Genomic DNA, 18,492 nt, shown 5'->3' on the forward strand with positions numbered 1-18,492 from the left:
AGCCAATGAGAAGGAAAGCAGGAAAATATGTCAGCAAGAAACAGAAAAAGTGACAGGAAGGGTGCTACACCAGTTTACCAGCACCCTTCCTGTCACTTTGTCGTTTCCTTACTGATGTTTTTTTCTGCTTTCCTACCCGTTTGCTGGCGTTCTACCATAGAAACGCTCCTGCTGAGATGCTTACCATCGTTTCATTGTTTCTCACAGCTGTTCCTGCTTGAAGAAATGAGGGAGCGGCGGTATGACCAGCATGCCCGGGTCATCCAGAAGGCATTCAAGAAGTACTTTGCCAGGCAGCAGTACCTGAAGCAAAAGCAGAAAGGTACCTGTCATGCTGGCTTGGTAACATTTCTGGACATATTCAGTGTAAAAGATCATTCAAAAGTGTGCATATACTTTATTCAGTGTATAATAATTACATACAAGCATAGTGTCATTCTAGTAGTGCAGTGGAGTTCTCTTGATTGGCAACTACACCTATTTATTTTGTTAAGATTCGTCCTTGACACAGCGTTCTTGGTGGATGATTAAATGATTGGTTGATTCTTGTGACTAGATGTCACAAAGCAATACTGGGGATATGAGATGCCATAGTGGAGGGTTCCAGATTAATTTTAAGTACGCGAACATTTTTTGAAGTGGGTAATGGATAATTAAAGATAAATGACGCAATGGAACCCCTGAATGACCTGTGGATCGGCAGAGGTAGTCCATGACAGCTGAAGGTCTGCAAGACGCTGTCAATATTGTATTCTGTAACTTGCCCATCCGGTTTAACTCGCATGTCTACCTGCTCTGGGAACTTTTTTCACGAAACAGCGGCAGACATCCTGCAAGGTCGGAAGGAGCGGCGTCGGCACAGCCTGAACCGCAACTTTGTTGGCGACTACATTGGCCTGGATCACCACCCAGAACTGAGAGTGCTCGTCGGAAAGCGAGACAGGGTGGAGTTTGCAGAGACAGTCCTCAAGTATGATCGCCGTTTCAAGGTGGGCTCAAGAATCAAATGACAAATCTATATATATATGTATATATATATATGCTTATGTCCTGCTGAAGCTCGTGTAATTTCACATTCTCATCACATGAAATTTGATGAGTCAGTATCGGCAGGCGAGCCCTACTTTCACTTACTTCTAAATGTAAATTATTTTAATTTGGGACGATTTCATTTTAAATGCGTAAGCATTTCTATGGTTACCCAACGAGAAAACTGTCCGAGCGTCCTTCCGTCTGTCCTCCGTGTAAGACAACCGCTGTCAAGCGAGCTATGGAAGAAAATGATGACGAACGCGCGAGCAATGGCACGAGTGCGAGGGGCAGTATGGGAACGTTGGCATAATCAGCTGCACCAGAGCCAGCTGTGGTAGACGACGACTACGAAGGCGTGAGCAGTGGCACGAGCGAGTCTTTGTGACCACGTGACGTGTACAATCAGGCACACACTAAGCACACCTTTAGTAAGCCAGAACTGTGGAGCAATCGTGGCTTCGGATCGGAATGTCATCAGCGCACCTGGCGCAGCCACCTGCAGTAGTTTGCTTGCCTCATCAGTTCACGTTCCGCCGCCTTTCGTAGCAGTTCGTGACGCCACAGCGCTGTCGCATTTGCCTTAATGGCACCAAGACGACCGCAGCCGCTGAGTAGTGCTAGGATTACCAGCAGTGTTTACTGTGAGCACTCAACACCACGTCGTTACTACGAAATGCTTACGCATTATTCAGATAACTCCCTGAAGAGATTTTACATAATTTTTTTTAGAACTTGCTATTACGTATCCGTCGTAAACATGCTTCAGCTGAAGTGCCCGCGTGACTTAACTAAACTTTGGAGTCATATAGAATGAGCAATGGTCAGTATGTTTTTAACTACACATTGCTATTGGGTGTTTCTCAGTGCTTACTTCTTCTTTTCTTTCTCCGCCTGTCAAGAGGGATCTCATCTGAACTCCTAAATCACTGTTTCTCTTATCCATTAGAATGAGCAATGCCATTATGTTTTTAACTATACATTGCTACTGTATGTTTCTCATTGATTACTTCTTTTCTTTCTCAGCCTGTGAAGAGAGATCTCATCTTGACTCCTAAATCACTGTTTCTTATCGGCCGAGAAAAGGTAAGCGGATATTTTATGTGCTCTTTCTTTATCTTAGGTATCGAACAGAACATTTTGTCACGATGTTAAAACATTAATTCTTAAATTGCCACCAATATGCCTTTTCTTTCTTCCTTTCTTTCTTTCTTTCTTTCTTTCTTTAAGCCTGATTTCTACCCTTCGCAATTTTAAACCAAACTGGGTTTAGTTATTACAGTGTAATAAGACATAAAACAGTGAAGAAAGACCAGGGCAAAAAAGGAGCATTCTGTCTGGTCTTTCGTCACTTTATTTTGTGTCTTATTACACCGTACTAAATACAAACCAATTGGCCCAGCAACAAGTAGTGATATGTTCTTTACTGCATGTTGTATGCAACAAAAGTGTTGATTACTGAACTACACAAGAATAGGGAACTGGGCTAGTTGGATTGCGTCCATCATGTATAGCTACACAAGTGGAGTCCATTCACGAGGCTGCTGCATGATACTGGAATACTTTTCTCATATGTGATAAGAATGTTGAACAAAACATTTTTTTATTCATGAAATGCCTGTTATGAAATTCACGGTGTAGTGCGTGACGTCTTAATAAGCAATTTTTTTAACCCATTCTGGTCAGAATTTTTTTCAACGAAGAGAAACAAATTTTTGACATGTGTAAAGAAAAAATTCCCGCTGGAGTACTTGGCAAAAAATAGAAGGTTTTTTTCATGGGCTGTTGACAACTCATGTGTCGTGGGTTGTAAGCAGTGGGCCGTTCTTCAGACTTTCTATTTCACAATCATAATGATGTGAAATATGGCCGCACATTATTTCAAGGCCATTCTTGTGCCACCTAAGGCATATTATATACATTAGGCAGCTGGTTCCAAAGCTACAGCACAGCGGCCTAACCTCAGCATGATGTGACACATGAACATTTGTTAAATATCAGGGAGCACCATATTATTCTGCAACACTAAGTTTACAAATTATGTTAGCATTGATGACATGCACATTACTGAGAATACTAGTTTTGTTGTTTTTCTTTCTTGATGTCGGATATTTCCTGCAATACATTGTGATTCCTACTGAAATCATTGGCCTAGAAAGGGTTAAGGTATGCGCTTTTCGATACAGGGTGAAATATAGCTGAAAATTTTGTCCAATTTTACCAGCAAGAAAGGCTCAAATATAATAATGAAAGGCATAAGCATGAACCTATTATTACTGCTAAGGTATTCAATCAAAACATACTTGTGCCACAATGCCAAAACCATTTATGCAGTGGTACAGTTCTCAGAAACTGTGTCTGTAGGTTGGCCTTCAAGCTCCGCAACATTGGTAGTGTATGATAATAAAGTTAGGTGTGATAACTGCTGCTGTGCATGGTTTTATTTATTTCCTACCATGCGCAACGCTGTTTGCTGGGCATGTAAACTGATAAAACAGAAATTTTTAACTTGCATTTTTAGAAGAAATCAAACAATGAAAATGGTTTATCTTGTTTATGTGCAAAATAAGTCCCACGTTAGTACATCTTGCTTGCTTATCTGCTTGCTTACCTGGCACATCAACGATTCATTCAAATAGCAGAGAAATATGTTTGTGTACATTGTTTTCTTTCTTTCTTTTTTACAACTTTCAGATTAAGAAAGGAAATGACAAGGGCAAGATCAAGGAAGTCATCAAGCGCAAGATTGACCTTGAGAACATTTCTCAAGTGACAACGAGGTAAGCAACCAAGCACTTCTTGTGTATGTATACCTGCCCACAAACATTTTTCAGCGTGTGTAGGTCAGGAAAACTCTTGATTTTCTTGTAACCTCAGGGAAAAGCTGCCATTGAAGGAGGATGTGCGTAATTCATGCAAAGTGGTGCATAGTGTGCCCATTGTTTATGACTCTATGCTTAGGGAGCAAAGTGGTTCAGCCTTTTGATTGCTTGTGAAATTCATGGACTTTTGCAGGCAGACACACTACATTTGTGACAATATGAAATGGCACACCAGATTTGCATTTAATGCTAGTCATTGTCTTTGTTTCTGCACCGAAATAAAATATTTTCCACGAGCAGGACTCAACACAAGAATTATATAGCAAATAACACTCAGTGAGGCTCTGACTTGCATGTTTTTTTAATCGCTGCTTAAAGAACGAGTAATCACTTTCATAATAGCACTTTGGGCTTACTATTCACATAGGTGACACCCATGCACTCAACTTTCAATTATTCAGACTGATAATTCAAACAAATTTCAAAATTTTAACTGCCTGACAAATGTTGTAAATTAATTTTGAAACCGCTCATTTCAAAGTCTCAATGTGGAAGAAAGCACTTGAGTAGTGCCTGCACTGTGGGATGTATCCGAGTTCTGGCTTGCACATTGTGATTGTTCTGGTATTACGCAACCAGCATCTGTGTACAGTCAAACCCACTTATAATGATACCGCTTTTAACAATATATCAGTTATAACAATGAGAAACTGCTGCACCGTCAACTTTTGTATGTTTTCTATGGTGCAATAGCCCGTTTACTACAATGCCCCCATGCCACATTATCGGTTATAATGATGAAGTCTGGCTACTGGGTGTTTGTGCCGAAAGGGCATTTCACCACCAATTTTGTGTTTAGTAAATGAAAGACAAACACATGCTCCTGCTTACGTTGTAACTCCTGCTCTGTAAGTGCTCTCTATTATACCGCTTTCTTTATTGCATAAATGTGAAATCCTTGAGAAGAACACAGAAAAAAAAAATCGAGCCACTGCGTGCCGCCGTGCACTGTTTTCCAGCCTTCTCTCCATCGCCAGTCTCACGCGCCTCTCTCCCGTCGCCCTTCTACCCCTCCGAACATGAATGCGCTGCGCCCATAGCTCTACGCCGTGCCACCCTCCGAAACACCAAAGGACCGTGCTGATAGCGCTGGGCGCTGCTCTCACGTTGCTCGCTGGCTTCTCACTCTGCGCGGTTCTGCTGACGGATTAAGTCGCTCGTGTTCGTCTTTGCTGGTTGCGTCGAAGTCATTCCGGACCACGTGGTTTCTCAGCCTGGTTTGAGTGGCCGCCGAAACAGAAGATGACTAATCTGCCCGCTGATCATCAGCAGTGCACGACTTTGCCGGTGAAAAGAAAGCGCGCTGCTATAGATTTAGAAACCAAGTGCTTCTAAACGATGAGGTCATCGTCGCAAATGTTCTTGCATCGGATAGCAACGGCGACAGTGATGACGGCAGTGACGATGCGGTAGGGCAGGCTGCCTCAACATTGGCCTCGCAGTAGGCCCTGCACATGATTCAGTCCCTCTGGGGCTTCATTTTCGTGTGGGACCTTCGTGAGAGAAGGATGTCGGTAAGCTTCACGTAAAGAAAGCAAAGCTGACGGACATATTGTTTTGTCGTGCAAGCCAGTGTGTGAAGTACATGGCGAGATAATTGTGGCGATCTCGCCCCAGCGTTTCCTCTGGACTTTCAAGCTGAGGGGCTGTCGCGGTAACCTTCTCGCATTTTTTTAATGAGGCCACCAAAGCGATGCCTCGGCGGAGCTCACATGTCACTTGCCGCCCATGACCCCGCTTTGCAGTTGTTATAGCAGTGCCATTCTTGAACGCCGACAGCCGCGGCTTGTTGCACACGATCAGAGCGCGCTGGAAGCAGAGTTAAACAGTTAAACAAGTCAACACAATGAGCAGCCGGACGCAGGAAGGGGGTGGGAAGGGGCACCAGCCTTCCTCCCATTATGTGTTTCTCACAACAGCTCTGCGATCCCCCTATTATGATTTTTTTCATGCAACCCGGTTATAACAATTATCTGTTATAACAAAGGAATTTTCGTGGAACTTGAATATTCTTATAAGTGGGCTCGACTGTACTGCAAATTAATTAATGAACAGGTCTGGACTGTAACAAAGAATAACTGCAATCGAAAATGAACATTCTGCCTTTTTTCTTCCCGCAGCACTCGTCAGGATGACTTTATAGTGTTGCAAGTGAAGAATGAGTATGACACCTTCATTGAATCGGTCTTCAAGACTGAGTTGCTGTACACGCTTGACAAAAAATTTCGGGAAAAATGCCAGCGGCCACTGAACCTGCAGTTCTCTGACAAGTAGGATGACTTTTATTTCTCCTTTTTTTCTTCTGTTTTTTTTGTGTTGCCTAAAGATTCCACAAAATAAAGTCACAAATGCATGCATCCAGTATCAAAATATCGGGTGTATGATAAGAAGATGATAATTTACAAGGCGAATGGAGTAGAGATGCAGTTGTTATAATATTCTAAAATTAAGCTTAGGAATGAGAAAATAATTCCATTTTAGATGTGCAGTGAACTACTGTAAAGTGTTAGAAAAGTTTAGCAAAAAAAAAACTAAATTATGAACAAGTAGAAAATAAAATTAGTACCACATATTGTAAGTAAAGAACAGCATGCAAGAAATTTGTCCTAACTGAGCACTAAAGGAAGACGTTGAATCTGTCGAAATGATTAGATTATCTCCATATCATATAGATCTATATTGTACCACTATATCGTAAAAAAGACGCTATCAAACCATATTCTTCAACATTGTTTTGATCACTGGTGAAATCATTGTCCCGTTGTTCACTGACTAGATGGGTGTAACCCGATTCACGAAGAACGCTTTTGATGCAGTACGAAACGTAACATGTACACAAGAAGGCACAAGTAAAAAGACAACACACAAGCGCTACTAGCAACAACAATGTTTACAGTTGAGTCCCGCTACAACGAAATTCACGGGACACACGAAAAATTTCGTTGTGGCGGAACTTCGTTGACGCGAATTGGTATGTATATACCGTATTTTCGCGAAAAAAATTGGGGGAAAAGTTTGCATGTGAATCTAAGCACCCGCCTATTTGTTAAATAGAGCGCGTAGCCAAGGCCGCCTCGTGACGCCCACGAGCCGCGCGTAGCCGGAGCCGTCGCACTCCCGAGGTGGCACGGCGCCCGCAGCGCGATCTCGCCGCAGTCTGACTGCAGAGCCGCGCGATCTCGCCGCACAGTCGGACTGCAAAGCCGCGCGGACTCGTGACGCCCGCGAGCCGCGAGCCGCGCGTAGCCGGAGCCGAGCGTCACGGAGATTTTTCTAATCTAGGCACCCCCCCCCCCCCTCACTTTGGGCATCACGATCACGAAAAAAAGGGGGTGCTTAGAATCGAGTAAATACGGTACGTACGCCATACGGCAAAGCCGCGAACGAAACCAAAACCATCGTCAGGGAAATCTTCGCGATGGCGGTGGGGGGCAAAGGTTGAGAGGTACCGAAGGCAGTCGATAAAGTGTCAACTTCACAAGAGAATGCATTTTGCGCCGCTGTTACAGCATTTTTCGTACATTGCAGCTGATGCCTAATCCAACGCGCGTGCCCGGCTGGTTGCGAAACACTCGTTTTGCGGCACACGCACCTTCGCAATGAAGCGGTTTGAATTATCGCAATTTCACTGCATATTTATGACAAAGTCGGCAAGCTTGGCAAGCTTGCGCTTACCGGAAGTTTTATTTCCCGAAGTCGGTCAGCCTGAATTTTTTACGCTTCACGGCAAGCAAAGGCGTTACGCGAGTCTCAGAGTCCGTTAAAAGAGCCATCGCATTGTCGTGGGTCGGTGTGTCTAGCGGATAGTCATTTTCCCCAAACGACGAGACGTTAGCATCTTCTTGACAACAGCGGCTGCGGCGCGGCCGCTATCTTGAAAGCAATTTGCGACGTGCACAAAGTGAGCGCCCGCGCGGGCCTCATCTTCAAAGCGATCTGCGATGGGGGCAAAGTGCAACTAGTGCCGGTAGAGTCGTGTGCGCTGTGCTTTCGACGTTTAGTTCGCGGTGAAGCGAGTGACGGCACGGAGGTCAATTCGTTCGCTGTTATTGCCGCGTCTCACTCCAGCGTGTTGACACGAAGTTTCTGCGGTCATCGAGCAAGATCTGTTCATGTTTATCTGTGTGTGTGTGACACCGTGCCCGGTAATTTAGTTAGCGAATGTTTACAAGAAAACTACTATCTTTAGTTCGTATAGCTGTCTACTAACTTGCTATCGCAACCGATGCTTCGCCTTGCGGGCGAAACTACGAGATTTTTCCTTTTGCTTTCTGCCTCGGCGATCGTATGTGCCTTCTCCTCGAGAGAGAGAAGTTTACGCTCCATCGTTGGCGTAGCCATTTCACCCGGACACACACCACAGAAAACGGCAGCGATTGTGGTGATCCCCTGCAGTGTCGCGCAGGCGCGTGGTGATCACGCGTGGCTATGGATTGCAGTGGCTTAAACCGGTATTTTGAATTTGATTTCGTTTGCGAAAACCTCGTTCAAGCGGACATACGATCGTCACAGCTTTGGAAGGGCCTTCTAATTTGACTACTCGGCAGTTTCAATTTCAATTCAGTCACAGTTTCGTTCTCGAAAAGTTCGTTGAAGTGGAAATACCGAATAAAACGCCTTCGTTATGAAGGGACTTTTTTTGTATTACTTTCTATGGGCAGCTGACGGGGAATCCGAAAATCTTCATTGTGGCGGAAATTTCGTTGTAGCGGCATTCGTTGTAGGGGGATTCGACTGTATACTCACTACCAGACCGCTTATATACCACATGCGCCTAGCAGACATAGATCACATTTAAGCACTGAGAAACATGCTCGATCGAATTCACACTGTTGAACGATATTTAATGACCCGCGACAACCTGGCAGAACAACCTGTCACCACTTATGCAGAAAATCTAACTCCTTGGGAGACAGCGCTATCGAAGGTTTGCTAATGCACAATTCACCAAGTGGGTCAATAAGCTATGCCTCAACGATCAACCGGGTGATCTCTTCTTTATATCGACCAACAATAATAATCTTGTCAAATAAAGCACGGCAACCATGTGCCTGGGTATGGAGGGCAAGAAACCCATCAGGCGGCAGCTTTTTTGTTTTGTTTTTGTGCTCTCTCAACCGCTAATTCACGCACCTACTGGTTGAGCGGTTGTCTATTTACTTGTGCCTTCTTGTGTCCATGTTACGTTTCGCACTGCATCAAAAGTGTTCCTCATGCATCACCAACAAGCACCCATCACTACCCTTGTCTGATTCATGAAGTACATTCTCTTAAACACATTCTTTTAGACGTTCTTGTTTCAGTGCAAGACCCAAATTTATAAAACATAAAGTTAGTTTTATGATCATAGAACAATGTCTTTAAACTTTGTGCAGGCTGGAGTACCGCGTGAAAAAGGAAGGTATTTTCGGTGGTGGCTCCACCAAACAGGTGCATGTCACCCAAGGTCAGGGTGACGAAGTTGTTCTAAAGGTCACTGCAGGTGTTCTCACCGTTAGCATTGGCCCTGGATTGCCGAAGAATTCAAGTGAGTCACTATGGCTAGCAATTTCTTGACGGCAATTGCCTTTATGTTATTACACATAGTCGAGTTACTTTTGCCGTTGAAGTGATAAAAGCATAAAGATACATAAGAACATTTTACATAGGCAATGAGTTTCACAAATATGTCAATGTGCTGAACATGTTCAGTTAGAACATTGTATTAAATCACTGCTTGCGAGCCCTGAAATTACATTGATGTAGTATGCTGCCTTTGGATACATAGGCTTTGAATATGGTGCATAGGCTTTGGATACAAGTCAGTGTGTTACACAATGGCACAGGTATGGGTGAACGAAAGGAAGCATGCAGGCTGTGCACAGAATCACTGCATGCAGTGTTGAAAATGACCAATTGCAATTTTACATGCATTTCATACTCCTAGTTTTAATGTTATCTGTGTTTTAGGACCATCGGAGCGTACCGCGTCTTCGGGACCAAGGCCAGTAAAGGTCAGCACCTCAAGAACGCAGCAGCCCAGTGGAAACAAGTTGAAGGAACACAATGGCAGAGGCAGAACTGTGACTTCTGCAGCATCTGCCAGAAATCCAAATGCCGCTCTTGCAGCTGCCATTGGAGCAAGAGGTTAGAGAACCCCGTGGCTTGGATTCTATATAGTGCCCTGTCCTGCAAATCAATTGTCATGGAAACACAGTGTTGCTGTTGGCTAGCATTTCAGAACCTAAGATTAGATTACCTCTTGAAGCTTTAACCAGTGCAAAATGGCATCTATTCAATTTGTTTGGTTTCAGAACTGTCTATGGTGCCTTGGATTACCTTTGAGGTTTTACAAAGTGACAGGTGTGATCCCTGACTCAACAGCTGGGTTCTGGTTTGGAGTAATGCAAAGAGATTTCAATGAAGATTTAAGGAGCACAGGTCGTACAAGTTAATCTAGGGACCTCCTCGATAGTTTTTCTTATTGCATATTAGTACGTCTGGAACACTAAACACCGGCACACGATTAGACATCACCTCTGACATATTTCAAGCTGGTGTTTGGAATCGTCTTGTTTTACTTTGAAGCATTACCTTTTACCCTTCCATGTTTTACTCAACCAATATATTGACCCTTTTCGCGGAGCAGTTTGTTTTAGAGAAACGAGATGGCGCTTATGGCGGTGCGCCATACGTCTCCTCAGCGACCGCACACGAAACGAAAACATTAAAACCATTACCGCTTTTAAAAACCTTGCTTCTGTGCGATCAGCTGTCGGAAATGCAACTGAGTTTTCGCTACCGCACTGTGCTCCAATCATGCTAGATTGAATAACGTGGATTGAAGACGTGTGCAGTAGTTGGCTGCAAAAATAGGGACTGGAATGTTGAGGAATGGAATGAATCTGTGTGGCCAAGTTCGGGGACAGCTGCTGCAACTGTCTGAACGTGTTACCGGCACTTCGAGATGTGTAGGCTTTCCTCGAGGATACATAAATTTGCTCATCCGCCAGCATTGTATCGCTAGCCTTCAAAGAAAGTGCTTCAGCAACAGAACGTCTGCAAGAGTGAGTACCAAGAGGCAAGGGAGTAGCGCCGCTTCCTGTCACAGTAAGCTTTGCGCACGTTATTTATACGCATCTGTCCCAAATGGCAGGAAAACTTACGCCCACTCTATCGCCGACGTGTCAAGAATAAGTGAATGGGCGCACACTTGAATATATGCGCACTATATACGCACAATAAATGACCGACTACACCGATGGCGCACAAATAGTCGAAGCTGAATGTATCGTGACGGTTCACATCAGTAAGCGAGTTACTAGCAGTAATATATAGTTGCTACAAGGTATTACAATGTACAAAACAGCTAAGTTCCAGGCCTTGCGCGCAGCAAGAACAAATCTATCAGAACTGAGCACACCCGCGAGCGATTAGGCAGAAAATAATCAGATAGTGGCTGCACCGAGGAACTTCACTGAGTCAGAAACTGACAAGCCGCTGCTTGAAAATATTTCCCAAATACAGAACAAAGAGCAAAACACACTAATCCTGGTTCAATTCATGAGCAGAATGTTTGGCTAGATTGGAATACATATTTATCCCCGCTTTTAGAACAAGCACCTTATACGCTGCTCGCGCCGTTAGGACAAAGCTTAATGAGCTTCGAAAGCACTTTTACATGTTCTCTGAAGCTGTGATTAAAGCTTCTTGTCGTCCACCCAGCTACCGTCTACGATATCTCCCAAAACAGATGCTTTCTAAGCTGTGCCGGCGTCATACACTTCTATTGTAAACAAGGAGGCAACGGAGGCAGTTTAGTCAAGCAATGGACGCGTCACCACGTGATCAAACATGGCAGCGCCCACGGGATCGCCGCGAAAAGGGTCAATATCACTTTTGTTAGGAGTATCTTTATGAGTGCGTGTGCATTGACCCAACTAGTGAGAGTGGAGAGGATGAAAAAAACTTGTAGGCACTCATGATTCATGTCTCTTGGTGTTACACAATCTTTGAGTGCATTGGTGGGATTTGTAGAATGTATCTTTTGTTGTAAAAATGATCAGCATGCTTGTTGACATTATGGGGTATCCTGCAGGATTATGTCATACAGAAGTGAAAGAACTACTGAGAGTAAGCAAGTGAAAGTTTGTCCCTGTTTCATTTCTGCTTTTGCATCCTTAGCACCCTTGATCCTTCATCAGTGCTTGAACAGCCATTTGCCCTTTTGGCGCAAGTCTTGGTGCAGGCAAACATCTGATTTTTCGCGGTGTCCAACATACATATATATGCCACATACGGTCCCAACTTTTAACTGAAATAGTAGTCAACAAATATAGTGGAGCCGGCTTTATATGTGCACATCACTGAGGTATTCGGGCTAAAAATTGCCAAACTAGTTTCATTAAATTATATCGAATGGCTTTCCCTGTACGTAAGCTGCATTGCAAAGCTCCTTCTACGATTTAGACTTGCAGTGGGTGTTGCTCGTTCGGTGCACTTTAAATAAGCAAAACATGTCAGTGCATGTCAAGAAGACTGTGCCCTATGATGCACATGACTAAACCGAAGCCACAGGGAAGATGTCCGCAGGTTTCTTCTAATGTGCACAATTTCTCCTGCATAACTGTGCTGTGGAACATGTGAAAGCTGATTAAATTACAACCACGGAATCTGCTTTTCCAATCATGCAGGGTTGCAAGAAAGGTCCCCACTCATAAGCAAATTATATGTCAGCAGCTGAATAGATGTATCACAACATAAATTTTAAAGTTGCACATCCAACAACTATGCTAAACAATGTGTGAGCGGACGTTATCTTGGGCCTCATTTTGATCCAACATCCTCCTTGAGTGAGCGCCGTGCCACGCTATTATGATGAATACCGAACTACAGCACAAATGGCACAAACAAACAGACATTACAGCGTTAGTACACTGTAGCATCCTTCAGAAAGAATTGCTACAAGTGTGTGAAAACAGTGAATGGAGAACCAGCGGCATCGGCTATATCCGTGAATGTGACCGTTCCATAGAGTTCGACTATAATGATGATAGTGACAGCGTGCTTTATGTTTGGGTCAGTTTTACTGCTAAGGCAGCATCAACGGAAGGGGGCTTTCATTGTTATTTTTATTTGACGCAGGCCTGGTGCAATTTCTCGCTAAAATGCCGTTTTAGAGCAGGATGGCAGAATGCCCGCTCTTGGTGCAATTGGCACAGCTGTTCCCCCACTGTTTCGTGTATCTGTCTCAATGTTCATTGGGTTTATTTGATGTTTTATTCTTTCATCAGGTGCAAGCAATGCACTGAGACATGCTCCAAACCTGCCACGCACCAGCCATAGTCAGCACAAAAGGGTTTCCACAGAAGGAAATGGCACTTCAGAGTACATGAGACCACCTGAAGCAGGCATGTCAGGGTGAGCATGTTGATTCCTTCGCCTTAGTTTTGCTGTGGTTTTGGGAGTCCCAAAGTTAATTCCTGGAATTGAATTCAATGGATACCATCCCCCTTATTCATTCACCTCTTATTTCTGACAGAACAGCAGACGGGCATCTTCCTTTTGGCACAACATATGTCTATGCGCATTAGCCTTGAAGTTTGTGAGGAGAAATCATCCAAAGAAACTTGAAATATATCAGCTCAACTAGGATGAACCATAACTATTATTGAGTGACACGTTTGCTTTCACCTTGAAAGCAACCAGCTGTGCTCTAAAAGAGTTGACTGTTGGGCTAGTTGGTGTTTAGACATAGGGACCATTGTTAAAAGCGCAACACCACACAACACAAGATAAGACCAGACGAGCACTGTCCAGCTGTGCTCTTCGCACTGTTCTGTTTATTCTGTTATACTTGTGTAATTAAACTTTTGTAAGCACTTAAAGGGGCCATGACACGGTCCTTCAACTATTCAGTTTATCTTTGTAACTTATAGCAGAGGCGCCAATACGGTTATAGACACAAGAAACTGCTGTCAGCACACACTTTAGCTGGAAATTTCAATTTGAAAACACTGCCTTTAAGCCCCTCCCACAAAGAGCGACTGTCATTTTGGCATGGATTGTGTGACGTCAGGAACTATGGGGGCCACCACTGTGTCAACTGCTTCGAAACAGTCAGAAACCACAATGGATGTCTTGCTCTGCGCACTCTGGCACACGACAGCGTTGCCATTGAATTGTGCCCCGCTATTCCTTCTCTCGTGAGATAAAAACAACACAAACCACTAAACGCCTGCAGAAACTATCTTGGGCTGACCGCCGAGATGCACATGCAAAAGCAAAATAATGCGTGGCGACCATGACGTATTTCCACCTCCTACAATCGCTTCCAGTGCTTGCAGTACATAAAAGCGCAGCCTCCGTGATTGGCTTCCATTACTCTGAGAGAGCCATAAGTGAGGGGCGATTAATTTCGACACCAGTTAGTGTTGCCAGATTGTATGGTTCAACTGCAATATAAAACATTTTAAATACAAATTTTCTACCTCAGCGGATGCACTCCAATTTTGCCATTATGCTGTAGGACGTGTACCATTTAATATGCAATGCATATTTCAAGCTCAAACAATGGGTGTCATGGCCGCTTTAATTGTGGACATTTGTTGAGGGCCCACACTTCTGCTTGCAATGGAGACAGGATCGAGGATTTTCTCAGTGCTTCTTGAAAGCTGCTGCTGCTGTTCATGGAGACCAAAAGGCTTGAGAGCCACTGCTGTTGTTGATACCATCATTAAGAAAAAGTGTGAGAATATGGATTATTTAAACATTCTGCTATATGAAATCAACATGTGTTCACTTGGGCACTTCAAAAGGCAGCAAGCCAATGGAAAAAGACTGCTATGCATAACTGGCCAAGCTTCTCAAGCATTATCCATGGTCAACAAGGTCAACACTCACACTCTGTTTTGTTTACAAGAAAGAGGAGAGTTTCATAAAGAATGTTCCAGAGCCCTTCATTGTTTGCAGATGATGTGGCACAGTGTAAAATGGACTTCACAAAATGTTAACAACTAGGAAAGAAAGAAAAATAATGCCCAACCTTTCTTTTCACATGCCATGCCGCAATGCAATAGGCTCATTCTTTCGAAGCATTGTAAATAAAGATCTTAGTGTATCACATCTCAAAGCCACCCTAAATATCAAATTTGCGTTATATTAGTGCATGTTATTATATTTAATGCATATGTACTATATGCATTAAATTAGTTTATTCTGCTAGAGTATCCTGTCAATAATCCATTTGCTTAACATCGGCAAAAGAAAGTGGTGGAAACACTAATGTGTTTTATGCCTGAACCACCGTGACAACAATGTAAGTGATACATCTTTCTTTATTAGCAAACAATTAATGATAGGTAAGAGGGCGCTGTCAAAATCCATGATCTCATGGAGAGTTGATGTCATTCTTCAACCCCTTAAGGGCTGCATTTTTCATAAAATATACCATAATGGCTAATTTCTTTAGTGTAATAAGCATTACTAACATTGTTAAAACAGAAATATGTCTTCAAATGGTGTGAAAAATCTACTTCAAGAAAAGCAATGATGGTAGAATGCCTACCACCTTCCATGTTATGAGGTGGGCATGTCGTAAGTGAGAAAGTGACAATCGTTCATGTCTAGCTGAGGTTATCAAGATTCCTCAAGGGATAAAGGCAATACCACCTCCTATTTATTGTGTTTGCATCCTTACTGGCTTATGAAGCCTGTGCTTGGAGCAAGACTGATCTACTTAGAATCCGACGAGTGTAATGTACTAATCTAGCTTACTTAATATTTCTCTTTAGTATTCATTAAAACTATGTATGGCCCAAGGATTGCCAGAATTCACTCAGCGCTGTATTTGTGTGGATGTGTGTCCTTCTAGGGAAAAACGTAATAACTCCAGGAAAGCACGGCCAGTCCCAGGCGGTGGCAAGCCAAAGCCACCAAGTCGGCCAAAGGCTGCAGTCCCCACATGCAAGGCCTTGTATGCTTACGACCCTCAGGACACAGACGAGCTGGCAGTTGGCGAAGGTGACATCATTGAAATCCTCAAAGAAGGTTTGTATTTGTGCTCTCAAGAATAACTATTGCTTTCCAGGTCGGCTTGGTTGGCTAAGACAGTGAATGTGAGCATAAAAGGCCCATGACACAGTCGTCCAACAGTTCTCAGTTTATATTTGTAACTGAGAGTGGAGGCGCCAATGTGGTTATAGTACACACAAAAAAACTGGGCTCTCAGCGCACATTTTAACCCGAAATTTCAATTTGTAATCGCTTCCTCTCAACTTCTCCCACCAACCGCAACCTCCATTTTGGCAAGGCTGTGTAACATCTGGAACTGAGGGGCCACCTCTGTGTCATCTGCTTTGAAACATTTCGAGACCGCATCCAATGTCTTTCTCCGTATACTGTAGCACCCAATGGCATAGCAACAGCGTCGCCGCTGAATTGCGCCCACGATTCCTTCATTTGCGTGTTAAAAAGCAGTAGCAAACCACAGAGATGCACTCAGGCACACATGCAATAACGAAACAACGCATGTCAGCCATGACATATTTCCAGCTCTTGAAATCACTTTCGGCGTTTGCAGTACACAAAAAGCATGGCCTTCAAGACTGGCTTCTGTTACCCGAGGGAGCCATTTCTGGGGGTGCCCATTCATTTCGTCACCACTCCGTGTCACCAGACTGCTTTACAGTTCAACTGTGACATTAAAATATTCAAATACAAACTTTCTACTGCACCGAATGCCCTCAAATTTTGCCAGCTTGCTGTGGAACGCATACAGTTGACATGCGATGCATAATTTAAGCTTGAAATCTGGTGTCATGGCCCCTTTAAGTACCCTTTCAAAGATCTTGAAAATGCATGGTGAAACGGGTATGTGGAAACAGTAATTAGTATGTTCCTCTCAGATGGTACTATGGTCTGAAACAGTGGTAAGATATTAAGCATCAGTCTGCAGAATGCACTTCGAAAGACATTGATATTTACTGAAAGAAGAATTGGGAACCTTGGGGGCTTGATTTTTTTGTTAGTTGCAACCATATGGAGCCATCAGACCATGGAGCCAAGGCATGCATAATGGAGATTAGCTGTATTTCTAATGGAAATGTAGAAATAATTATGAGAAGGAAGGCTAAAGTAATGTAAAAGGTAAGTGACTACAGTTAAACCTGCTTATAACGAACCTCCATATAACGAATTCCTGGATATAACGAAGTTTTTCTATTCCCCGCCATTACTCCATAGAAGCACATGTATTTGAGACCTCTACGTAACGAAGTGGCAGCGGGAGACCCCCTCGAAATAACAATTTTTCCCCACCAACAACCTAGAGATTTCGTCACAAATTTTGTCATTTTTGCACGAGCAGCAACCGGAAGCACCTTCTCCGCCACGACAGAATGCAAAGCGATTGCACGTGTGTGTGGCGTGTGAGCGTATGCGAGGCGGGCCTGCATCCCTCGACCTGGCGATCTTGCCGCCGCGGGTGTGACCTTTCGCCCTCCCTTCATTCAAACCTGATCCTGCCGTTTGCTGCAGCTGGCCTATAGCCCGCCAAGCCGGCGCTCTCCTTTTCCAGTTGATGTTGCCGACGTGCTGGCAGACGCTGTGACACATCACACTCGATGAGCGCGGACACGCGCTGTCAAACGCTGGCGGCGTGTGGAAGCACCGCTGCAGAAGCGCGCGAAGGGACCTTCATGCTGTTGTCTATCGCTTCAACACAAACTGAGAGCCGAGAACACAGCACGCACAAAGCTACGAGCCGCTGACGCACCTACACTGCCTAGACTCTGCCCCAACGCAGATCGCTTTCAAGATACGGCCCGCGCGACCGCACGCCGCCACGCAGTACGCAGTTGATGCCAGAGTACAGTACAACACTGCCCGCTATCCCTCCCCCCTCGCTCCCTCGCCGGTGCCTCGAGTGCAACAGAAGAAGGCGCGCTTCCTCCCTGCTTTTCTTTCTTGCGCGCGCGAGATTTAGATGCAGTCGTCGGCTCCCCTCGCACGTTTTCACTCGCACATACAACATACGGCGCGCGGCGACTACGTTATCGCCCTTGGACCTTATACAGAACGTCTATGAGCCAAAACCAATTTAAGGGCCATAATGCGTCATAGACACCATCTTTCGATAGCAAATACGGATCTCAAGGGCCATACTTTTGCTGGCGGAAACCGAAAATACGTCATAGTTGTCGCCCCCGGCACTTTGGGCGGCCAATGCCATCGTCAAGCCACCAAGCCAAGCGACATGAAAAGTCAAAATGGCCGCTCGGGCCGACGCGGGGTGGCAGTTCGCAACGTATGATGCGGGAACGGTCCCACAGTTGCGACGCAACAGCGGGGTTACCAATGCATTGGGTTCTATGGGAGCTGTGCCGGGACCGGTTGAATAGGACGTAACAGCCGGGAAAACGCAGCACCCGGGAACGTAACAGAGGGGTTCTACTGTAACACTACACAATGCTACGACGTCATCGTGACGCTCGCTCTTCGTTTCTGATGCCTCGCGCTTGTGCGAAACGACACGCGTCCACGCATCTGGTACCTGGTGTGACATTCCAAGGATGAGTGCTTCGACGAAAATGAAAAACGGGTG

General features: G+C 44.4%; 1 protein-coding gene across 2 annotated transcripts in view; it reads left to right on the plus strand.

The window, feature by feature from the left end:
• Window positions 1–18,492, plus strand: part of LOC119442615 (unconventional myosin-Ie) — a 356,792-nt gene that overhangs the window by 336,200 nt on the left and 2,100 nt on the right. For both annotated transcript variants that reach the window (XM_049662263.1, XM_037707556.2), the window contains exons 19-27: window positions 208–322; window positions 820–989; window positions 2,056–2,115; window positions 3,724–3,809; window positions 6,032–6,181; window positions 9,287–9,438; window positions 9,861–10,037; window positions 13,184–13,310; window positions 15,763–15,938. In XM_049662263.1, the coding sequence (XP_049518220.1) occupies window positions 208–322; window positions 820–989; window positions 2,056–2,115; window positions 3,724–3,809; window positions 6,032–6,181; window positions 9,287–9,438; window positions 9,861–10,037; window positions 13,184–13,310; window positions 15,763–15,938 (1,213 nt within the window). The remainder of the gene's footprint in view (window positions 1–207; window positions 323–819; window positions 990–2,055; window positions 2,116–3,723; window positions 3,810–6,031; window positions 6,182–9,286; window positions 9,439–9,860; window positions 10,038–13,183; window positions 13,311–15,762; window positions 15,939–18,492) is intronic.

Source organism: Dermacentor silvarum, chromosome 2 (assembly GCF_013339745.2).
Source record: "Dermacentor silvarum isolate Dsil-2018 chromosome 2, BIME_Dsil_1.4, whole genome shotgun sequence".
Lineage (NCBI taxonomy): Eukaryota > Metazoa > Arthropoda > Arachnida > Ixodida > Ixodidae > Dermacentor > Dermacentor silvarum.